Genomic DNA, 24,542 nt, shown 5'->3' with positions numbered 1-24,542 from the left:
TAGTAGCATATTTTCCCTGAGAAAAATTAGTATGGTATTTCCAACGGCCCTTGGAAAGTTTATGACATTTTTACGGGTCAATCTATTTGCTTGGTAATCACTGATTAAACATTTTTATTTTAAATAATAACTATTGAGTAGATCTTTATTCTTAATCAGCTGCTGTCGCAAAAACTCGTACTTTACAACTTTCTGATTTATGTGTTTTCCATTATCAGATGAGAATGCTTTATTTCTGCCATTCTGACTTGTCTGTAAGAATCTTCCGCCTCGCTTTTACCACTTCCCAACAACCTGGCATAGTTCACACGCTGACTTGACGCGACTGAGCTTTACTAGTGTGTGAAACTGAAAACAGTCCAACATCGATCGTAGGAATTTAGGGCTATGCCATCGGAAAACTCTCGTGTCTGAAACTAAGGGTTTGCGTGAGAGTATAGCGTTACAAAAGTTAAATGTTCTCTTGATAAATGAAAGTGTACGCTATGAGAGAAACGTCTAATACACTGCAAAAGTGGTTAACAGTAGCAATTAACCCAAAACGGCCTTTCCTCTATTGTTTATACCATGTTTGCACTACCGTACAATGACTGGTCCCTGTACATCACACTTGTCCAATCAAAATCTAATGGCGCTCAGGTCACGTGGACAGATTTCGTGGCGTGCAGGCTGCTGGTGGAGCAGCCACCAGTAGTGCGCCATTGTTCGAAGGGGAGGAGATTGTCGGAGATTTCCACATTAAACCGCCGTTTTTCGCGGCCGGTGGCTTCATATACAGACAAATTGGTGTTTAGGTGTCAAAATGACTATCATACTTTTTCTTGTTGACACTAGTGCGTCCATGAATCAACGCACATATCTGGGAACCACATTGATCGATGTAGCAAAGGCTGCGGTTGAGACATTTATGAAGGTAACAAAAACGTGCGAGTTTATTTTTGTCGGACAGTATTTTGGTAGGAGTCGTACCAGCGAAAAGTATCTACATATAGAGTTTAATGTTTCTCGTTGTTTCTTTATTCAGATTAGGGCCCGCGATCCGAATAGCCGATGGGACAGATACATGCTTCTGACATTCGAAGATCCTCCAGCGAATGTGAAGGTAAATAAAACAAATGCGGTGCAATCAGCCGCTCGAAGTAGTCCTTTCCAATTTTATCCAACTTGTTGGTTGCTCGCAGAACAAAATGCACCCGTGAACACCTTTGGGTACCGTGAGATGAATATTTTTCGCGGAGGCCGTTATTTGCGACTCTCACCCGCCATTTTCTTTCCCGGTCTGACAAGGAATTGTGGGAAAGGAAAAAAAATCTAACCCAGCAACCGGGTTACATTTGCATAGGAACGGATTAAAAGGTCGTATCTCAACATTGAGTACTTGGAGGAAAAACTGTGTCAAGAACAATGTTTCTTGATTTTAAAAAAGCAACAAAATGAGTAAATAATGCGTAAAATTAAGTGCACTGTCGCTTACAAAATTAAAACAATAAGGAGAGCAACGATGAAACAAACTTTTTATCAAATCAAGATTAATACATGAAAAATAGAATATAGTTCGCCCGTTCAGTTTACATGTCTCATCAGGTTTTTTTTTTTTTGCCTTTTGAACGAACCAGTTCTGTAGTTACACAAACTTAACTTAATAATGCTGATTAAAAAATCGGGAGTTTGATATTTGGAGTTAAGGCTAATCGTGAGCAGTATGTTTTAGTCAAACTTGAAAGCAAGTGACTGAAATGGGGGTAGTGGGCGTCTTACGAAGGTAAACAGACAATACATTTCCACAAAACTTCTACAAATATTTTGTGAAACATGTGCAAATCTTGGTTCTCTTATATTACAGTTGCACGAAACAGCCCCTCACTACGATTTTTTTTTTTAAAATTCAAGAAGTTGCTTCCCTTTGTATACTGGACTGGTTACAAGACTTGCAGTCAACCAACCAAGATGACAGAAAAGCTTATATACAATTTAATGAACATATTTCGATCGCTTCGTAAATTCTCCCAAGTTTACGACAATATCAGCTCATCAATCTGTGAAATGCCGTGTCGGTGCTACTCCAAAAAAAGTAAAGCAACTTGGACAAAGACTGCACCTGATGTGGTCGCTTGTTTTGTTAAAACAAGTTTACAAAGCAGATAGAGATGGCTAGCAAAAGCTTTTGCATCTCTTTTCCATTGATAAAATTGCCTTTAAATTTACAGGTGCAAATCTCTGGACACTTATAAAGGATGCCAATGTGTAAGCAACCCACATCAAGCATGTGGCCTTCAGAGGTTTCTTTACAAAATTTGACAACCCTTAAGAGGGATGTGAGAAGCTACAGGGAACATGAAAAGACTTTAAAATATATGTGCATCGCAACTGAAGTATTTGGTTAGTTTTTTAGCTTCCTACATCATTCTGCTTCCTTTTTTTTTTTTTTTTTATCTTTTTCTGTTCTCAGAACGGAAAATTTGCAATTTTTGCTGTACAGAAAAAGGTACACAAGATCCTAATGGTATAGATTAAGTAAAAAAAAAAAAGAACAAAGAAGGTGAACAGTTTATAGGAGATTGTGAAGATGTAATATTGATACCTTTGGATAGTGCTGTGAAATATTATCGGTCTACCCATCCTACCCCAACTTGCCTATCATAGGGTAGCCAGCCATCCTTTTAATTTACCTTTTAGTGACCCAGTCTGCAGCTGAGTCTAATGTCACATGACATCTGGTATCTCAGGAATGGACATTTAGCTACTCAACAAACCTGTTTGCTGAGACCATTACAAAAAAATAAACAAATGTTTTTAAGAGGATGTATAGTAACAAGTTTTATACAGATTTATTCTGCCCAAGAGAATCTATGCTTCTGACTTTCTGGGGACAGGAGATTTGCCATTCCTGCAATAATGTTTAGCCAGCCACATATTTTGTAACATGGTCCATGGGAGCTTTGCAAATCCTTAAAGCCACTTGTGCCAGATGATAAAATCAGAGATGATATGCCTGTTACATGTTTGTGAATGACCTCATCTTGTAGAGCTCAATCATCATCTACCACCTAAATTGTGACATTGTTTGAAGCTAAATGGGTTATTTAAACTGCAGCTGTCTGCAAGAGACCTGATATGTTAATGTTGTTATACTTCATATATCAGAAGGCTCTTTTGATAAACTGTTCTACTCCACATACTCGGCATTTGCAAGTTGTTTGTCAGAAGAAACAATAAATTTTGTATTGATGGCTGGTGTTTCTCAGAAAAATGGGAGGTGATGGGAGGTAATATTGCCCATGTAAACAAATAGTGATGGTTAGGGGGAAGGGGGTTAAACAAGAAAGGGCATCGGGATTTATTTTGGGTTTTGATGGAGAAATGTGTACAATGACAGTATGCTGTTGCACTGGTAAAAGCAGTTGTACAATCTGAACACATGATGCAATGCAGAAAAAAACAAGGGTAAGACTAAGAAACAACTGTGGCATGAGCAGCAAAGATAAAAAAAAGAAGGTGGTGATGCTGATCAGTTTTGAAGAGTCTAGCATGCTGAATGTTATAGGGAAAAGTGGAGGAATAATAATATATGACTATAACCTATAAATAGCTAGCATATGGTGCATTATCACACTTATTGTCATGCACTCATGTATTTGATCTGGGAAAAAACATATTGACATCAACAAAGAAAGCTGGGCAAATAACAACATAGAAAAAAAACTGGAAATGACATCTAAAATATATACAGAACACAAAAACCTGTAAAGGGCAGAAAGGCATAACTGCACCTTACTATGGTGATAAACAGAAAAGAACAGTCCTTGGAAGAGGCCATTTGTTTCCTGCTTGTTTCTTTTTCCAGACCCTGTTCTTGCAACGTTGCATTCATTATATTTTGATATTCACATGCCACCCACACTTGTCTGCAGGCTGGATGGAAGGAAAGCCATGCAACTTTTGCAACAGAACTGAAGAACCTAAAAGCTGGAGGTCTGACCACAATGGGTCCATCTTTAAAAAATGCCTTTGATCTGCTCAACCTGAATCGGATGCAGACTGGAATAGACACCTATGGACAGGTAATGTATTGCCAGGACATTTCTTGTTCTTTTTAAAACAGTCAACAAAAAGATGATGGAACTGAACCTAGAATATCATTCCCGCGGGAAGATCAGTGATCATTGAATGCTAACTTACTATCTCACCAGAGGCGATTGTGGGGTATCAGATTATGTTACAAAGTAAGCTTAGTAAAGCTAGAAGTGTTGTTGAAAATGTAAACATGGTGTGAAAGACAGAAAACCGTAGTATACAGACCTAATTAAGGCTTTATCAAGGTTGTGTACTGTCAATAGTTTTTTTAAGAGTGGAGGAAGATGGCAGGAAGACTAGGTTTCTTTCATACCGTGTGTTAAAGAAAAATTCCTTTGTGTCATTTGGCCACAAAAGTATATAATAAAGGCCAGCTTACAATGCAATTGTTATATGGTAAAGATGGCGATAGATTGGTCATGTTTTAAGTTAAGAAAATAGCTTCATCAAACATAAAAGGATCAAAGGCAGCTTGTCACTAAAATAACAGAAGCATTGAACTATATAGGAAATATTATTTGTCAAAAACTTAAGGACAAAACTGGAAGGTTTTTGTGCTGCCATTGCTAGAATCAGCATTATAGCACTTAATGACAGCATGTCATTCACTTAATTTGAACTAAGTGGAGTGTCTTATCCAACCATTTGAAATCTTGGAATGTGCATGTAAAGGATAAAATAAATATAAGGCTGCAGTTGACACACACATCTGTTGGAATTCCTGTGGACTCAGATGTGTGTGTGTGGGGATGGGGGCTTAACCATGTTCAATCTTTGAAAGTTTGGTTGATTGCAGGGTCGCAGTCCATTCTATTTGGAGCCAGCTGTAATCATAGTCATTTCTGATGGAGGAGCTCTCACTACACCCAGTAGTGTGCAAAATGAGGTTTGTGTTTACTTTGTCTGCTTGTCAGTTATCACAGTTTTGCTAAGTATGTGATGATGATGAATGTTCACATTGTACATAGGTGGTTTTGACTGATCTGATGCTTCACTTTTGAGTGGGAATAGTAGAGGAATTCAGATGTTTTATTGCAGATTTGGTGAGAAGTTTGTAACTATTCCAGATGATTTTATTCCTAATGTAGAATAGTATTTATAAACATTATCTTTATAAGAGATCTGGGAAAGCAATAATTTAATTTGTTCTTTTTCTCATTTTGGAAATCTGGGGTAAATATTTGATTTTGTTCAGATAATAATAATAAAAAAGACTTTCACAGAAATTAAGATGAGTTGTAATAAATAGTTGTTTCCTTCAAATGAGTAAGCACTTCTATGGTCTGTTGAGCACTTGCAGCAGTGGTTTTTTTTTCCTTTCAATCAACAGCTCAACTTGCCTATGAACACTGTGGTACCAGGGTCAGAACTGACTAAAGAACCATTCAGATGGGACCAGCGCATATTTGGCCTTGTTCTTCGTCTACCTGGCAGTGTACCTCCTGATGTAACAAACTTTCCATTCATCCCATCAGCAGACAATAGTTCTATTGACGTCATGTGTGAGGTCACAGGAGGTTAGAAATCATTTTACATGATTCATATCTTTGTGATGTGTGCTTGCAACTTTGCAATATTGTGTATTTTTTAATTTCCAGTAGATTATTCACACATCAGATTATTAGTATTCTTCATTACAAGTTGAAATGAGGTTGGATGGAGTTGTATCAGGCTTTACAGAGGCAGCAGTAAGAAAACATTAAAAGGATGGCAGACAGTTCAAGGATTATTTTACCGACTTAAATTAAATTTCTCCCGTGAATTATAGTTATGTCTAACCTTTAGTTTGAAAAGCAGAGTACTTGGCTCAGATAGTTCAGATAGTTCATTCCCAGTAATCTCAGTAAGAATACAGAGTATGATCTGTGCTGGCTTGTGAAAACTGTACAAGTGAAATCAGCTAAACTGTGTCCAGTGTCTGGGGAAGTCGGGGAATGTGTACAGCTCCTGCTTAGTGATTGAAGAGTATAAGTAAGTTAATAAAACTGTATGTGCTTAAGATTGACTTGTAAATTTGTAGTTGGAAGAAATCAGGATCTGTACAATATGAAGGGAAAGTTAGAGCTATTAAGGCTTCAAAATTCAGCCAGCTGTGACAGTAAAAGTGGAGTATTTATGAAAGAGCAGACTGTTGAGAAATAGGGACTTGAAGCAGTTGGGAAAGAGGGAGTATGTCTGGAAGTAGGGGGAGGGGGAGTTGAAATTCCACAAAGTTCTAAAGGGGAAAAGGAAGTCAAAAGTAGTGAGAAAAAGACAAGACATTTCATTCATATTATCAGCTCTTTACAATTGTTGATTATTTATAATTAAAAGACCATATTTATTTTCTGGATTGACAAGAAACGGAACTGTAAAAAATGGTAATGCATGTTTGCTAGCTTAAAAAGTTTGGCATACTCATCCACCTCTTTTTTGAATAATGCAAGAACTTTCCCAACTCGACATAATAGTGTTAAATATATGGATGGTAATTTGTTTTAAATTATCAGCTGAAAATAAGGTATGAAAGATTTTCAACATGTCTGGAGGCCCATCTTCTGAAGATGTAAATGTCTGATGTCTAATCTGTTTGCTTGCAGGTCGATCATATGCTGTGTACAGTCAGAAGATGATAAATGCAGCATTGGAATCGCTTGTCCAGAAAGTGCAGAGTGGTGTGGTCATCAGTTTTGAAAAGTTTGGGCCTGATCCTCCTCCTCCTCCTCTGGAAGGTTTTTATTGGCTTTTGTTTTGTCATCCATTTCTTAAACTGTAAATTTACTTTGAGATCTTGAAGTTTTCATGAGAGGGAGGAAGATATTTTGATCTCATGATGTCATCAGTAAATGATATTCCTTTGTTTATTGTTGATAATTTGTTTTCTTAATTGTCCAGGGCTGAAATCAGAAAATGGATCAGACTCAAATGGAAATGCAAAAGGTAAATTTATTATTTATTACTTTGTTACCTTGCTCCTAGTTATAGAGTGTGACCAGTATTTGTGATTAAGATTCAGCAAATGAGGATTTTGGTTTGCAGAGAATCAGGATGTGAACAAGCAAATTATAGAAGATGTTTTGGAGGACAAGAAGTCCATCATACCTGTGCCTCCACAGCAACTGCAGCATCCTTCTCAGCAGCTGAACAACATTAATTGGCAGTGCTGCAGACGTCTGATATATGTGCCAAGGTCTGCTCAAAAAGGATATTCTGTCGGTCACTGGCCCATCCCGGAGGCCTTTTGGCCTGATATGAGCAATCCTACACTGGTCAGTGAGAATTGCAGTTTCAAGTTAAATCAGAACTGTTATGTGTTGTATGTCAGTTTGGAGTCGATGTCTTGGGTAGCAAGGTCCTCTTAGGAGGAGTTTTGTCATTTAGCCAATGGCATTCTTACATAATGGAAGAAATATGTTTTGATAGCATGTAAATAATACACTACACCTTTGCAATAAGTTGTTGATTTGAATGTCATATATGTCAAAGTGTGTCTTTGCTGATTTATACTTCGTTTTTCCTTCAGCCTCCCAGAACAGCACATCCAGTAGTGCGCTTCTCTTGTACGCCATGTGAACCAATGGTGATAGAGAACCTTCCTTTTGACAAGTATGAACTGGAGCCTTCACCTCTAACCCAGTACATTCTGGAGAGAAGACAGCCCAATATTTGCTGGCAGGTACTGATTGTTATGTTAACATTTGCTTCAGTCTCAACTTATTATTTTCTTTTTGGTCAATTTTAGCTAGATATTTAGGCCACCTTTTAGTCAAAATGAAATGTTGTCTGTCAGTTCTTTTTTGCTCCAGTGAAATTGTCTTTAGAGTGGAGCGTTTGTTGTCCATATTGTGTCTCTGCGTTCAGTTAACTTTTTACTAACGCGTGAGGTAAAATTAAAACCCCATATTTGTTAAAGAGTTGAGTAAAAAACTCTTTAAAAATTTATTGGTGCTAACATATTAATTTTCAATTTAAAATTGTAAAATCAGTTTTGTGATTTTTGTGTTGGGTTTCTGTTTGATTATAAATATCATCAACTCTTTCGTACTGTACATAAATGTATGCATTATAATTTTATGCTTCTAGCAATGCAATATGTTTGTTTACACTAGTTTCTCTGCAATCATGCAAGTAATGCATTAGATCATGTTTGCTGTGTCAATAAGCAATAGCATTAAAAAATTGTCCTAAATGTCATGTGGCACATGACTGCTGTCATTTTGGATTAATTGTAAAGTATCAATGTATGATTGCATGTGTGTGTGATGGTGGGGGAGGGGTGTAAGCTTAGTAGAATTATTTTGGTTGTAATAAATGTTGTTTATGGCTGCAATTAGGGTTTAACATTTACACATAATGATAAGTCTTCATTTGGGGGTCCTACAAGAACTTTTTTCACTTGTTTGTAAATTGAATGGGACATCAGTAAATTTGTCGGTTGTGCAGCAGTTGGATCAAATCAGGAGTCAAGAGATTGATAGGAAAAATTGTGATTTTTTTACATGTAGATATGATGAAGATCTGAGTTTGATGAGTTTTTTTTATGTATGCCTGTCAGATATTTGTGGCCAACAGTGCAAAGTATGGAGACATGGGTCACCCCTTTGGCTATCTTAAGGCGAGCAGTGCACTGACTACTGTCAACCTTTTTGTAATGCCTTACAACTATCCTGTTCTTCTGCCACTGTTAGGTAGGTTGCTAACTAGAGAGAGGGGGGGTTCATTTTAGTGTAACCTATAAACCGTTGCCATGCATGTAGACTACTTATTTAAACGGTTGCTTGATTTTTTGTTTTTTGGTTTGTTTGTTTTTTTGGACAATCAAATGTTGTTACTTGTTCTTTCGTTTTTATATTGTTGCATACATATCTTTCTCATGACAAATTGCTTGGTAGCTGCTGATTATAATTTCAAACTGCTGTTGTTGTGCACTATTTAAACATAAATTTTGTTTACACCAGATGAATTGTTCAAGGTTCACAAGCTGAAACCAACTCAAACATGGAGGCAACAGTTTGACAAGTACCTCAAGTCTATGCCAGGATACTATGCAGGAGTAAGTTTTGAGGCTATATGTCCATTAGCCATACACCAGATTCTAAAGTCCATAGCAAAATCTTAATTAGAATCTGAATGGTTTATAATTCTCTACCTATCTGTGGATGTCTGCCTTTTGTGTGGGAAAAAAGGAATACAACAGAGGCTAAGGTGTAATAATACATCAGTTGCCCATCAGACATCAATGAAACATTTTAGGGTGAATTTCAGAAATGGCTCAGTTGAAAAAGAGTGAAATGAAAATTAGCAGATATGTATAGTCTGGCAAATTTACCTTTAGATGCTAGTTGTAAGGAAGAAATATGTTACTTCAGCAATATATCAAGAAAAATGTATTCTTCAGATCAGTTTGTGGACCTTAAGAAATTCACACTTATTGAGATGCTGTTTTTGATGTGTCATGAACATAGCCACTGAGGCGAGCATTAGTCAGAATGGGGGCACCAAACCTTGTCCCAGACAATTTAGACAACTGTCTAAGCTACTCAGTCATTACTTACCTGAAGAAACTGAAGAACCAGGTGAGTAGGCGTCTTGAATATCATTTCATTTTTATGTTTACAAGTGTGAATCCATATCTCATATATGCACAATGCATGTAAGTTTTAATATATAATTTATGATAATTTATGCTAACACTTATTGGATCCAAAGCTCTTAACATAGTTTGAGTTCTTTTAATAATAATAAATGCAAAATTTGGAAAGCACATACTTACACTCCTAAGGAGTATGCTCTTATCTGTGGTGCTAACATTTTTGTTCCTGGTAATGCTTTTGTAGGTGTGTATCTCAATTAAAATAACTCATTCTAAGTAGTAACCGACATTGCTACCCGCTTTCAAGAGGTCTTTCATTTCGGGTAGTAACACCGGTTACTAAATGCTCAAAAGTAGGGGTAGCACCATAACACACATGCAGAGATGAATGAATACATAAGGAAGGAAATGATTGGAACCTTTAGAAATTGTTCCACTATGGATTACTTCCCTTTAACAGCTGGGGGTAAAAAAGTCAGTCAGGTATTTCGTTATGTTTGAAAGTAGGCACAAGGTTCAGTTGATCAAGCACCACATTGAAGTCGGTTGCTAGTTACTCAATTCAACATGGATTTGTACTCAACCAAAAATGAGAAGAAAACAGTAAGTAATGTTTAAATTCTAATAAAAATATGTTTGACACTTTGTGGTTGTATATATTGTATAAATAATTTTTGTTACTTTCTAACTTTTGACCTATTTCCTGATTTGTGAATTTTCCATACAGTTACAATCTTTCATTTGATTTTACTACAAGAAAACAAAACCTTTATTTCTTAAAATTCACACCATGTAAATGGTTTCAAAATGCACTTTAAATCAGTGTTCCACAGATAGTTGCCTGTACTGTCGGTTAATAGATTTACATTTTTTAAAATATCGGTAAAAATTTCACCCTGCCATATCAAGAATGATTTTGTGGGCAGGAATTTTTGCTGCTGTGAACAGAAAGAGCTAAGAATGGAAAGGGGATAGTCATACAAACTTGGGGAAACAGTATTTTGCACTGAGCCTTACCCAAAGAGTTTTACTGTACTTTAAGAACCAGTTTTAGGATCGGGAAGAAAGACCATCATATTTAAGTAGGTCGGCTTCAATAAATTAATCCAAAATTTTCTTTTTTTTGTAAAGGCCAAAGTTGAAATGGACCGGCTGAATGCATCTGTGGGGCAGAAAGTGCCTCTTAATGAAGGAATTAACGTGGATTCAAGGTTTGTCCGTATGCTTACAGTTTCATATTTTACTTGTTCAAAATTACACTTTTGCTTGAATGATAGCTTTTTCCTGTTTTCTTGAATGAACTGACAGTGTAGAGTAACAGGAAAACGTACATCTTTGATAAATTCTTTGTAGGATTATTTTCTGACTCCATCGTTGGTTAGTAGAAGCTTCAAAAATTACAATTTTACATGGAGACACATATGCCTGGTACTTTAGGCTTTTTTTTTCTTTTTTGAATAATTGAATTTAAATAGAGCAGAGTGCATAAAAAAAACTAGCTGCTTGCTGGGATTAATTTAATGTTGCTATCTTAATAAGAAATTTATGGGGGGGAAAAGCAAATATAGACCAGAATGGAGGACCAGTATTGTAAGGATGATTAAATGTAAAACTGTGAGACTTGCATGGAATTGTTGGGTTAAAAAGCACTAATGGCTTGGTAAACTTTTTCCTGTCTCATATTGCATTAGGACAAAAACATCAGTCTTGCAAAGACGAGATTTCTCTCAGCTGCTGGCCAGCCTAGGAGGAAATATCTCCATACTGAAGCAGGAGCTAATGACAGATTACTCGTCATTCCGTATTGCTGTCCCTGACCCTTCTCTTCGACCCCAGTGCTACAGGTTGGTAGAAGAATATTACCATATTAGCAAATTAATCTTTTTATTATTATTAATAAGAAAAAGTTCGTTTTTGTCTGTCCATACTGAAACTAGAAGTAATTCTAAAGCACTGTTTGACCCTTTAGTTGTTATAACTAATTGCTCCAGACATTTCTTGGCAAGAACTTGTTTTTCTTATGTTAAACCTATAGTTTATAGCTTTGTTTGTTTATTTTTGTTTTTGATCTTTTTATAAAGACTTGTATATTGATGTACAAAGTAAAAAATTTCCAGGTTTGAATGTTTTATGTTTGGTAATGTTTATACGTTGTATTTTTATTGCAGAAATCCTTATGACATTCCTCGCAAGAACCTGCTGGATCAGGTGACTCGTATGAGGAAAAATCTGCTGCAAACTTCGCACATGGCACAGACATTAATGGAGCAGGGTTTGTAATGCTAGACAATTTTTATATGTAATAATTTAGGATGTTTAATGATCCATTTATAAGGGTAATTTATATAAATGCATATGGCTCATTTAAGGTTTTTTGGTTTTGCATATCCAACTCCACATCTACGCAACATGAAAATGGCAATCTCGTGTTTTTGCCCCATGTCAAGAGCAGTTTATTATTTTCCAATGCTGTGCATTGTGGTGGTCTGTTTCTGCTGACTTGCTATTCTTTTCAGTCCACTTTATAACGTGTTTTATATTCACTTGCTGACAGAGGAGAGCCATAGTGTACCAGTTCAGCAAATGGGTAATTACCAGGAACAGCTGAAGAAGCAGCCGCCACCACTTAGGCCTATAGACAACCAACCCATTCGCTTGCACACATTTGGAAATCCTTTCAAGGTTAACAAACAGGTGAAGATGGTACTTTAGTTTATGATTTTCTAAAATTGAGGTAAGATGTGGGAAGAACAAAAATTTTATTAATTTGTCTATTTCTCCATCATATTTGTTCATTTCATTTTGTTACCTTCCAAAATCTACCCTTACAAAGGCTTTTTTTTTACCCCAGAACATGTTAATGATTGATGAGGCTGAAGATGCAGTTGTGTTTGGAAATCAATCACCTAAACGAAAAATTGTTGATAGCCAAACATCACTTGGACCTGGACGTAAAAGGAAGCCTGGTGAGTTTTAGAGCATACAGCACAAAGCAATTTGTCATACGTTTTATACATGTGGATGCACATGCATCATATGCGTGAGTTTACATAACGGTTGTTCAGAGTAATTTACACAAGAAAGAATTTTGTCTATTTTTAATATCTCTGAAATTGGTTTCTTTTGGCCAAACTGTAAGTATTTAATTTTTTGATGGTAGGTTAACCAGGTTAAACTAAGGTCATATTGTCTGGTAGTGCAAAACAGAAATGTAGCGATCATGCTTCTTTTGTGTTCCAGGTCCGTTGCCAAGGAATGTTCCATATCGAGTGCTGGCATCACCAGTCCGCACCCCACCTGCATCACCTGCTTGGTCCATGTCTGATGATAATGCATCTGTGCTTTCAGAAGGTGAGAGTGGTGTTTATTAGATAATTGGATAAGATTATCATCTTGTGATTTTGAGAGGATGGAAGAGCTGTACAGTTTTTCTCATGTTTTATATGCAGATAAGTGTAGCTTTATTCTCCATTTGCTTCAAGTGAACTCTTGCTTCTCAGTTCACCATCTTCACCCCAGCACTTTGTTCGTGTTTTCAGTAGTGTCACCTGTATGCTGACATTTGTGTTTCTTTTGCTGTATGGTTGACTGTTAGTTTATTTTTGATCTTTCATGCATGGCGTACTGCTCCCACCTTTGTTAGGAAATATGATCTACAAATTCAGTTATCGTGTCACATTTGTTCAGTTATTGTCAGAGAAGTCACCATCAAACCATGACATGCATAAAAAATATTAAAATGTATTTTGCCCCATTTTAGTATATAGCATTTTATTTCATCCATTGGTGCGAGTCTACTCACCTTTGTGCCTTACATATATATACAACACACCCTTATTTACTGTTTCACAATCATGCTTTGTTGCTTTATGGTTTTTGTATTAACTGTTACAGATGAGAGCCCACTGTCAATTGTGATTGATGAAGACACAGACGAAGAAGGCTCTGAATGTGGTGAGTTCAGCAGTGATTCTGAATCCCCATCATCGCCAGCACCAACAGCAGCAACACTAGCTCCAGAACTTGCACCCAAACCAGCAGCAACAGTGCCATCACCAGCAGCAACAAGTACACAGTTGCCATCTGTGATAGCCAGTAATCATGTGACTACACCTGTGTCTAATCACGTCATCTCCAACCACAACCACATCAGCAGGAGTGGGGATGAGAGTGACCAGGAGCTGCGTTCACATGTCATGTCCAACAACATTTCTTCAGATGGGGATCTGAAGGGAACCTGTGTAGCAGGGAGCACAAACAAATATGCCAGTGGTGCAGGAAGTGCTAACTCTGTGACAAACAACAAAAATAACAGCATATCCTACAACAATAGAATGCTGGAGATTTGGAATTTCAATTGTAAACTTAAGACCAAAATCTGTAAGGAGGTGAAAAAGCCTGGAAGAGGTGAGTGCTTGTGGTGTCAGGGATCTTTGTGGCCATATTTTCTCTTCTTTACCTTAAGCATGCTAACATCTTATGCAGTTCTGATACATGACATGATGCTTACTTTTATGTGTGTGCATGTATCACATAACTATGATAAAATTATTGTGGTACCATTAGAGTATATCAGTTAGTGTAGAGATCATTTCTAATACAATTTTGTGAGGTATTTTGAAGTGGTTTTGTTTTTTTAAATTATAAATTTGTTTAAAACTATGTATGGGGAATGAGCTTCTGATTTTTAAAATTTGGGAAACGAAAGGAGAGTGAGAAGAAACAAGCCTAGAATTGTGTAGTTTTCACACTGCTCTCTTGGCAACTGGCTCTTTTGTGTGCAAGCAAATATAGCTTTATTCTCCAACATTTATTTCATAATCTGATTAATATTCTGTGACAACAAGGTTGCTAAGACAGGGAAGTTGTTGTTCTAGTATGCTTGCTTTTATTAACTGATAGCTTATTCTTTCCTCTATTCTTAAAGATTTACAGTTTTGAAACTTAACAGGTTTGGTAAGATCATGTTAAAATTGAGCTATGATTGCTCGTTTGAATCACCAGTGACCAAAGATCATATCGTTACTAATATTATAACTTTGATACATTTGGTGCAAAATAATTTATATTTCTTATATTGAAATGGGTTTTCTCTTGCTGCATGGCTTTTTTCCCTCTTTCTATAAACTTGTGCATTTCTTGACTGTTGTTGCAAGTTCGTTGTACTGCAAGTTTTTTAATGTGTGATTTGTTTTTGGGTAGTTTTCCCACCCACCCACACCAACCAGTTATAACAAACTTATCCTGTATGGAAGAGAGTGTATCTTTCATTTGAGTCTTTCACCCTCCTTCCTGACTTAGCGTTCTTCATTGCTGCCTCATGAGGCTGTTCCCTGTAACACAGGAAATTTCTTGATCTTATTAACTCTCTGCATTTCAGTCAATTATTATGGTTGAAAATCTTATGTACACAGTGGTTAAATAAATAGTTTTGGCAGGTAAAGTTAAAGGGGTGTGTGGCGAATGGATGTCAAGAGGGTAAAACCCAAGATATTGTTGAACTTGAATCACGTACATAGTGTGAGCAGTTGTCTTTGTAGTCTTCACTTAATACAGTATGATCTTTTAGTTGTAGCAAGTTCTTTTTGCATTTTAATTCCAGTAAAATTGCTTTACTGTTCTTTTACATTATTGTGCTCAAGTTTGGATCTGTGTGATCTGTTTTGTGGCATGTTGTTGTGCATGGCAATTACCTTTAATTAATGTTAAAATTGGTAGCTGGGTGTTAGGGGTTTAGTAAGCATTATCTTGCATGCACTAAAGTTTTATCCATTCCAAGATGTGATTTCCTTTTTCTTTTCTATTTTTTTCTGTGATTGGGATTTATGAGAGACTTATGGGGATGTGTTTTTTTTAAGTGATCATTGATTAGTTTTAGAAATCCCAGTTGTTTTATACATGAGGATGACTGTATATGTCTATCTTCATATTATATCTCATATCAGGATTTGTTAGATTTAAATATAAAAAAGTTAACTTCTGTTTTGAAATCATATGTAGGTAACCTGAAAGGTTAGAATTTAGATTTAGAGACTTTAAAAAGAGCTCATAACTGGTGAGTTGCCTCATTTTGCAACTTGTACTGAATGGTCTACATGCATCACAGCCTACACACAAGTATCTGAACTAATTTGGCAGGGTATATTTCCTTGTATTCAAATGCTCAGATTGACATACCTTGCAGTGTACAGTTAATAATTGTTTTTTTAATGATTTTAAAATTGAGAGAAATTGTGTTTGGATTCAATTTGAGCCTGCTGTCAAAACAATAACTTCAACCAACGTACGCTAGTGAGATTGCATCTGGACATTATGTTTTCTTGAGATTTCTGTAAAATAGAATACTCATCTGTGTAAGCAGATCTGCCACTGGAAAAGTTTTTCAGTTTTAGTGACAGGAGGACTGAGAAGATTGCTAACAAAGGATATGCCAGCAGGACTGGAATTTGTGTGTTTAGACCATTCTGTGCAATGTTTAAACAAAATAAGTTTAATTTCCAGTTTATTTAATTGCTCATCATTTTGTCAGTTTACATATACATGCTTATTTAAGTGTGGATTTTTGTTTCTTTGGTTTTACCAGATTTCAACATGCTTTTCAAGTACTTGGGTACTGTGCAAGGAAACTTGCACACCCGGTGTGCTTTTGTGAGAGACATCATTCAGGAAGCAATGCGTTTCAAGCGGAAATCTCTCATTACTCTGTTAAAACAGTTCGAGGAGTCACTTTTGAAAGGAGACAGCAAAAATAAGCAAGCAAAGTTGACTTTCACTTCAGGATCAGTAAGGTGACATAATTCATGGATGTTGGTGCATACTGATAATTAAACGAGGGCCACATGGTAAGTTATTCAGAGGATATTACAAGATATGGCCAGTCTGTGTGCAGGTTTGTTCAGGGAATTCACAGGATGAGAGAAGCCAAGAGGAAGAAAAACAAGCTTAGCCACCTGCACTGTTCGCATTACTGGGAGAAAAAAAAGCTGTGATAAAATGTGCTAGCAGGTACTGACCTGCTGGTATTCTGTGTTAAGTCTAAGTGTTCACTAACCAAGAAAGTATAAGATCTACAAACTCTTTTTTTTTTTTCAGCATAATGTGTGCAATGGAAGAGTGCAAACAACTTGATACCTGAGGTGAATTTTTCCCCAGCTGAATATGTGACATTTTGCACAGTTTCATTTACCTGTGCTGCATGCCATTTTGTGTTATTTTCTCTCAAAATTAATGAATGCAGCACCATCTGAGCATATTGTTCAGCTGGTCTGCAGGTGGACCACTTCGAAACCTGTGCTCTCCTTCAAGGTGAACAAACTGAACAGTCGTAACAAGACTAAGAAGACTTGGATATTGTAATGCAGTCATCATGTTTACGGAACAAAGACACCCTGTTGTGTGGGTGAGCTTGTACAAACCTGAAGTCTTTCACCTAGAGATGCTACTGCATCATTCTAATTCTTGACCCCAAAGCAAGGCAGCCATTATTATTTTAATGAACTTACCTGACCCTGTTATATCTTGGCTTGTTAAGCACAAGACTAAAGGGTGACTTGTGGGTAGTTTACCTTATATAATGACTGTTGTTACGGGTCATTACAAGTTTATCTGGTTGGTTGTTTTTTCTTCTTTGCCCTGCCTTTTTACTGGCTCTGGATGTCAGACAAGTGTATGTGCATATGTGTGAGAGAGTGTGTGTGTGTGTGCCAGCATGCAGATGGATGGAAGTATTGTGGATTTTGGATGGCATGAAACACATGACAAATCAAAATATCAAAATGGTAACTGCATGATGATATTAGTTGTTGTTTTTTTTATTTAATATGGGTCCATATCAAAAACAGTCAAAATAACAAAGCCAGCAACAAATACAATAATGTAATAAAGAATTAAGAAAATGCTTTTGAAAAATAATAGTAATGTTTCAAGGTAAAGAATGATAATGTAGAAATAAAACTATCCCTTCTGACACCTGACATTTTTAACTGGAGCAATGGGTTGCCGTACTCTATATGCTGTCAATTTTTGTATTGTAGTAAGAGAAAGGGGTAGGGGTGGCACAAGCATAAATGTGTATGGATGAATAAATGGCGTGCATGTGTATCGATAAAAAATGGGTGTGTGTTATTGGGACTGATTGATCATTGTATGAACTTGTGTGTCTCGACAAAGATAGTGATATGCACATTTTTATGTTCACGGAATGATCTTTATGTGCCAAGTTAAAAGGGTAGCAGTAGAGAATAACATTGAAAGCATTCCTGCTCTAGCTTATTTTGACATCATGAGACAAGCTGGAATAAACTTGTATAAAGGCGTATTGTACTGGAGGGGAGGATGAAAAGCTTTAAAAAAAATCAAAGCAAATTACAGCAGAGATATTTTTTGCTGAAGTTCTTGCCCAATCTTGTGTTAAGGTGTTGATAACATAAACACCAAGGTCCAGCTAAAGCAAAAATCCTGCTGCACTGAAAAAATTAATTAATTCTTGGAACTTTCTGAACTCCTTTGTATGCTTACCATCTGGTCTTTCATGACAGAGAGTTTAAACAATAGTATAAAACTAGGTACAATAAACAAAACCACTTCTTGACAAAACTGTCATTTACATTTGTTCTTTTGTTTCACATTTATACTTTTGCCAAGAGTTATTTTCATGCTGTTGCTGAAATGACAAGTTTCATTTTTCATTTATGTGGCACTCCATTTTTTTCTTCCTATTGTTGGTTGATGAACTTAAGGCCTTCCGTTCACTTAGAATAAAAGATTCTCATACATTTGATTATGCTTATAATACAGGAAAGACAGTTTCTGGTCACTTGTAAAAAATCCAATGATGAACATGCTTTGTTACACATGCTATAAAAAGCTCTGATTCTTAATGATAAACCTCTTTAAACTAAATAAATGTGTAGTAATTTGGAGCATTCTTTTCAATTAAAATGAAAAATAGCTAAAAATGGGAGTAGGGGGACATTTGAAGACAATGGCTTAAGACTGAAAGGTTATAGCTGGACGACATACTTTTGATCAGGTGCAAAGTGCTTGCCTTAAGATTATGTTCTTCATAACTACCTCAATTTTGTGCATTTGCACCAGTTAAATGTTATCGTTAAATCTGTATACATGTATCTTGAGTATTTCAACTGACATAAACATGATTTGTGCAAATTTTTAAAGAGCTTTTGTAAAATATAAGCATTTCTTCGAGCTTGAAATTTCTATTGTCTACATGAAGTAAACCTAACCAAACTAACTCGCAATCTATTGACGGGCTGGGAACATTCATGTAAAATAGGCCATGACAAAAATCTAACAGAAATTGTGTTAGCTAGTATGTAAAATTTAAAAGCTGTTTGTGTGAATGTTGCATTTTCTTCTAATCAAAATTAAAATCTGTTCACTGAGTCCATACAACTAAAAAAAAATTAAAATAAGCATTCAGACTCCTTTATGATCAAGGGCAAGAGCCGATAAGGGGGGTGGGGGCTCTTTGTGAATCGGTTGAGCTAGCTTGCTTCCCTTTGACATTCTTGCCCTGTTGATAAAGTAGCCTAGTGGCGCTGGCGTGCGAACTAAGAGGCTTGTCGGTTCGATACCCGTGTAGCGCAGCAAACTTTCCCCAGTCAATCCAGCTGGCGAGAATGAGTACCTCACTCTATTGAGGATGGTAAGGGAGCGAGGGAGAGGGGATGGGCGCCATCTTCACACAAAGTTAGTCCCCAACGGCCTGATAAGGTCAGGAGACGACGCATGCAAAAGACAATTGATGTGAAAATGGCGGTCGGTAGACCAAAATATTGCTCTTCTACCTCTGTTGGAAAAATAACAAAAACTCCTCAATTATCGACTGCTGTCGGTCCCACAAACGCATGAACTGCGAAATCCTTACGATCAGTGGCCATGCTCGGTCTGCTTGATGTCGAGCTAGGTATGGTGGTGTCCTTGCTTCCTATCCAAATCAAATATGTGGCATAATGATAAATACAAATGTGCAATTTATATAATCCCACGTAGGAGCATTATGCGCCTGATGACTAGCTTCTATATAACTCGTTTTGTCTTCTTCGTGGGAGAGAACGAAGTGCGGTCATACATTGTGATGAAGGGTTCTCTATCAGTTAAAACTTCTAACTTGCAATTTCATGACGCACTTCATCAAGCACTAATTACATGAATGTGAGTCGCCAGTAATGACAACAAAGGAATCATCAATCAATAACGGAGTTAGTAAAAAGTCCACAGTTGGCGAAAGGTGAAGGAAACGGCAAGATTCGAAGTGTGCCCCACCACCTCGGTAGTTAAAAGTTGTGGTAAGGTAATCGACGTCACCTTAGGTAGAGCCACGTATACATCCCATCCACAGAAGGTCTAAAACCCTTTAAAGCTGGTCGTTGAGGGAAGGATCCTTGAATCTCGTATTTCCTGAAGGTTTATAGGTTTTTTTTTCCCCCTTCAGATTTTGCATGTGCTTCCGTAGTTAGGGAAAGTAAAGGTAGTAGCATGAGTTGAAAAGGATTGATTGCCCCTGATCTAATAAAAGTACGCTTTCGAAAGATGTTTATCTCTTAACAGCGACTATGAAAACTAGATTAAAATTAAAGATGCAGTAGAAACAGAGATGAAAAGTTTGGTTGTAACTTTAACAAATTCAGACAGTGCCCATTTCTCTGTGAAGAGTGAGCATATGGAGGCGTGACATATGTTATAGTGAAGCCGCCATCTCTAAGTCTGTACCACGAACTTGTATTACTGGACTGCTGGCAGACGTTTTTCCAGTTAACTACTAAAACGAAACAGGTGTGTACAAAGCTTCCGATTTATTCACAGTTCAGATTAACTACTAAAACGAGGCAGGTTTGTACACAAGCTTCCGGTTTACGCTCGCCGAGACTAACAGCGAAGAAGCAAGAGTTAAGCGTTGATCTCGGCTGACAGGAACCTACATATATACACATCCGTGGTTGTGCCATCATAGGCGTTGTCCAAGTTGGCTCTGCTTAGTAAACATATTCCGCGCAGTAGATTTTTTTGTAGAGCCACCGGCAACATCATAGATCAAAAAATAAAATGATCAGGAGCAGGATACAGAAACCAAAACATAGCCCACGTCCTTCCCATAGATAAAAGAATATCCCTGCCAAATCTGATAAGGATCGGGAAAACTGTGGCCTCTTGAATAATTCTCAAACAGACCCACCATCACCACCTCACCCATCAGCACATCGCCCTATTCTTCTGTAGTTATCGGTTCTATCTTAACCAGCGATGATGGGTAAGGCTGATGAATGTCAGACTGTGTAGTAGGACATACATGACGCTGATAAAATTGCCAAGAAGACTGATTGATTATTAACCCGCGTAGATATGGTGCTTAATAATTTCATAAGACGAATGACTAACGTATGTAAAATTGGTATTTAAATACTCGAGACAAAACTAATGAATAATTATAGCCTGAGTAGAAATGGTGAAGATCGGACTATACAGGGACAGTAGAGGACGTGCTGATGATAAACACAAAGTCGACTAATATCATACTATAGCTTAGTACAGATGGTAGAATATAATATAGAGAAGACTGATGAATATATGAGCGAGCTCAGTTCGTGATGTGGCTAGACAACAGTTTTGTGATGAAGTTTTTGAAAACTATGGGTACACCGGAGGCTGTAAATTGTGTAGAATACTGCCCGTTGTTCTCATCCAGCGCTTGTACAGTGTGTAGAGAGAGAAGGACTGTATGAAAAAAGTAGCATAATCAACAGGATCTGATATAATCTACCATCAGACCAAGCAAGCTTGTGATGTAACAAGATTATCGTCTCTTCATATTGGCGAGTCCACTCTCCAAACCGTCAGCAGCAATGACACTGCTGGGGTCAAGTTTGCGGCACCACGAATGTGATGCTTCTATCCTGTTTTATTTTTTTTATTTATTTTATTATTATTATTATTATTGCCAAACATAATATCCAGTCTGAAAGTAACTTGTCGCTAAACGACGCGTGCTGTAGAACCAGTCTATATTCCACTCTTCACTACACTCATCAATATTTCACCGTGGAACCCGCAATCTGTCTTTAACATTTCCGGCACACCCCGTTATATCTTTCTATTTTTGTGCATGCCGGATGCATGTAGTTCACCTCTTTTGTCGACGCAAACAGGGGAACAGATGTGTTGATGTGTCTTTTTTAACAACAGCTTGCAGAAAACGCACAGTGGAACATTCCTCCATCTCTGCCTCGGGTTGAGCCGAAGTTGTTTACTGCACTTAACGAGTTGTTTTTGCATGTCTTTCGTTTGAGAAGAAATAAAACGAATATTATATTGATTGAAGATCAGAGGCTGGCTGAGCTAAATGGAATCAGTAGGAGTAATCGAGAACAATCATTTGTAGTTAGCCATGCTCCGTTGAATTAATTTCAGGTGCTGAAGATCTGACGATTAGTGAAAGTGGTACAGTGAAGAATTTAGCTGACAGCTTGTTAGAGTTCTGGGGAGAAAAAAAAATGTACAACCATCTTTTATGCTGTAACTGTCGCTGTGCAAAACCATTCCAGCTACTGCGGCACTTCAAGAGCAAGAGAGTAAAGTAAACGCATTTGCAAATTTGTGGGCATCTTTTAGGTTCCATTTTCCCCTCCTGTACCAAAACAAACTTGCCTCCATTTACACTGGAAGCCAATTTCTTTCTTTGCTCTCGTCCGCAAAGCTGAAGGATATTAAAACAGGTATTCGATGCAGAGATTGTTTTCCCCTAAATAACCATAACACTAGCATTAACGACAAAGGGAGTGCTGTAGTTCGCCAAACCCACGATATAACAATCGCTTGCTCCGTGGCAACCAGATGGCCATAGGCTGGGAGCTTGGGGGAATGGGGGCACCTGGGTTTTGAGTGACGAGTTCTCAGGTAGCAGCGTCGATCAGTCTGAAACGCCGATCGATGCACGTTAAGAATTTTATGTTTTTACGTGGTTGGAAATGACATTTTGGAGTGGGTTTGGAAAAGTGGAATCTCCCGACTGAAAACTGAAAAATACACAGTGCTCGACTACGTTCAGCGCGCTGCAAAATTGTTTATATTTTTATTTAGTCACGACGTGTCCTTGACTGGTGTGCAAATATAGGCCGGTCCCTCTGTAAGAGGAATCATAAATCGGGTATAATGGATAAGGTGGGGACAAAAACAGCTTTGACAATCTAATCGTACCTAATACCTGCGCGTGAAAATGTTTCTCGTAAGATGCTTCACTGCCAACTGACAGAGACCTTTCGTTCAGTCCCCACCCCCTCTACTCGTATCCAAGCTTTCACAGTCTTATTTCTCCAAGGACCAGCAAGTTCCCATGTAATCGATACTCTTTCTTTGTACAGATACATAGAGGACTACTCTGGAGCCGCAACGGCTTTGTCAAAGCCTTGTCTGACCGTGCTTGTCTCGTGATAGTGTTTATCACACTTTGTTCTTAATGACCTGTTATTACAAGCGGGGGCATGCTAAGTAATTGCCTTGTCTGCAGGGGAACTGACTTAACCTGGAATCAGAAATCATCCTCAACAGACTGGTTACTGATGTAAGATATTGTGTGTGTGTGTGTGTGAAAAAAGAGTGGGGAATACAAAGGCTTCATCAGGATTTGCTAACATAATAATAAAACCCTCCCATTTGCTACCTACCTGTTCCTCTACCGGAGTGATTTTATCCTGCCATGGTTTAAGTACAAATCTAGTTTTAAGTGCGTGCCACGCCATGTTTGCGAACCAGTCTACTGGACGGATTGTGGGGGGGGGGAGGAAAGGGATTTGGTGTCTTACGCCGTGTCAGCAACTGAGGCTATATTACGGCAAGCAGCCAGCCCTGTAAACAGACGCCACGTGCAGAGAAAGAACAGCGTGCCCGAGACGAGAAATGAACTCTGGGCAGCCAACCTTCACTGTATTGGTGACAGGCGCTAACCGTTGCGCCACCGGACCGCTGGGGAGGGGAAAGGGGAAGAGTGAAGCTGAACACACGTGAGAAAAGCGTGCATTGGGGAGTTGTGTTCTGTTATTGCACTGCCTTTGATAAACAGTGATGATAATTTTTATTTTTGTATCCCTTAGAATTAGGCCCGGCAGGTCAGGCTCATGACGTCCAGTGAAATGTGAGTTCTACATTTGTTATCTGGTTTTTAAACAACTATTCCCACCTTTAAAAAAATACATGGCATGCATACTCTCTCCAACTTTTTTTTCTCTCTCTCACATATCAAGGGAAATTTATAACTATTGTCAGGAATAAGTATGAGGCCCTTTCGGGACTGACAGAAGAATCAGTGGAAGAACGCTGGTTAACAAGAGCATTTGGAAGACAACCTGTACAGATGTTCTGGAGAAGAAGGAAAGAAAACACAAGGAATGGATGACTTCAGAGACCTGGGCAAAGAACGAATCAAGAAAAGAACTGAAACAAAAGCTCAACTAGTGTTAAGACCATCAAGAGAGGGTCTCAGAGCTGAATATCGGAAAGCCAACCGCCAAGCAAAGAGATCCATCTGGGAGGACAAGAGATGCTTCACCCATGAACTGACAGAGGAAGCAGAGACAGCAGCTATACAGGGAAACATGAAGAGACTATAGGAAATAACATGAATTCCATCAGGCAGGAACATTAACCCAAACAAGCTGGTGAAAGACAAAGACGATGTGTATGAACTACTGGAAATGTGAATCTTCAAAGTGCTTCATTCCATAGTTGAATAGAAAATAAACTTTCTACAATGGACAAGAGACGCAAATGCTGGCACAGCGAACACCAGGTACTGTCATAAACAAACAGGATCGTTCACTAAGTCACCATTCAGCTGATCAGACAGTTGCAGTTACTTCTTGCACAGATGAACGAGACAACT

The 24,542-nt window shown here is 37.7% G+C and overlaps 1 protein-coding gene across 2 annotated transcripts; it reads left to right on the top strand.

Annotated features, from left to right (window-relative positions):
- The first annotated feature begins 233 nt into the window (after window positions 1–233).
- Window positions 234–18,423, top strand: LOC112555245 (integrator complex subunit 6-like). Of its 2 annotated transcripts, XM_025223553.1 has the most exons (21): window positions 234–913; window positions 1,025–1,102; window positions 3,912–4,061; window positions 4,871–4,960; window positions 5,405–5,591; window positions 6,654–6,785; window positions 6,949–6,993; window positions 7,093–7,322; window positions 7,577–7,729; window positions 8,609–8,741; window positions 9,012–9,106; window positions 9,519–9,629; window positions 10,778–10,857; window positions 11,338–11,490; window positions 11,815–11,918; window positions 12,201–12,340; window positions 12,498–12,612; window positions 12,887–12,997; window positions 13,541–14,053; window positions 14,574–14,602; window positions 16,230–16,367. In XM_025223553.1, exons 1-20 carry the CDS (start codon window positions 803–805, stop codon window positions 14,585–14,587), a joined length of 2,745 nt encoding a protein of 914 aa, XP_025079338.1. In that variant the 5' UTR covers window positions 234–802; the 3' UTR covers window positions 14,588–14,602; window positions 16,230–16,367. The 2 variants fall into 2 exon arrangements, with proteins under 2 accessions (XP_025079338.1, XP_025079337.1); XM_025223552.1 differs by lacking the exon at window positions 14,574–14,602 and having other exon boundaries at window positions 241–913; window positions 16,230–18,423.
- Window positions 18,424–24,542: the final 6,119 nt, after the last annotated feature.

This window comes from Pomacea canaliculata, linkage group LG14, assembly GCF_003073045.1.
Source record: "Pomacea canaliculata isolate SZHN2017 linkage group LG14, ASM307304v1, whole genome shotgun sequence".
NCBI classification, from domain to species: domain Eukaryota; kingdom Metazoa; phylum Mollusca; class Gastropoda; order Architaenioglossa; family Ampullariidae; genus Pomacea; species Pomacea canaliculata.
Note: the sequence above shows the minus strand (reverse complement) of the source record. Positions and strands in the feature narration are given on the sequence as shown.

Bases quoted from the DNA above. Each gene is read 5' to 3' on its own strand.
- LOC112555245 (XM_025223552.1), top strand. From the start codon at position 803: ATGACTATCATACTTTTTCTTGTTGACACTAGTGCGTCCATGAATCAA. The intron at 6,786-6,948 runs GTTTTTATTGGC...TTAATTGTCCAG, and splicing joins TCCTCCTCCTCCTCTGGAAG to GGCTGAAATCAGAAAATGGA. The intron at 9,107-9,518 runs GTAAGTTTTGAG...TCATGAACATAG, and splicing joins TGCCAGGATACTATGCAGGA to CCACTGAGGCGAGCATTAGT.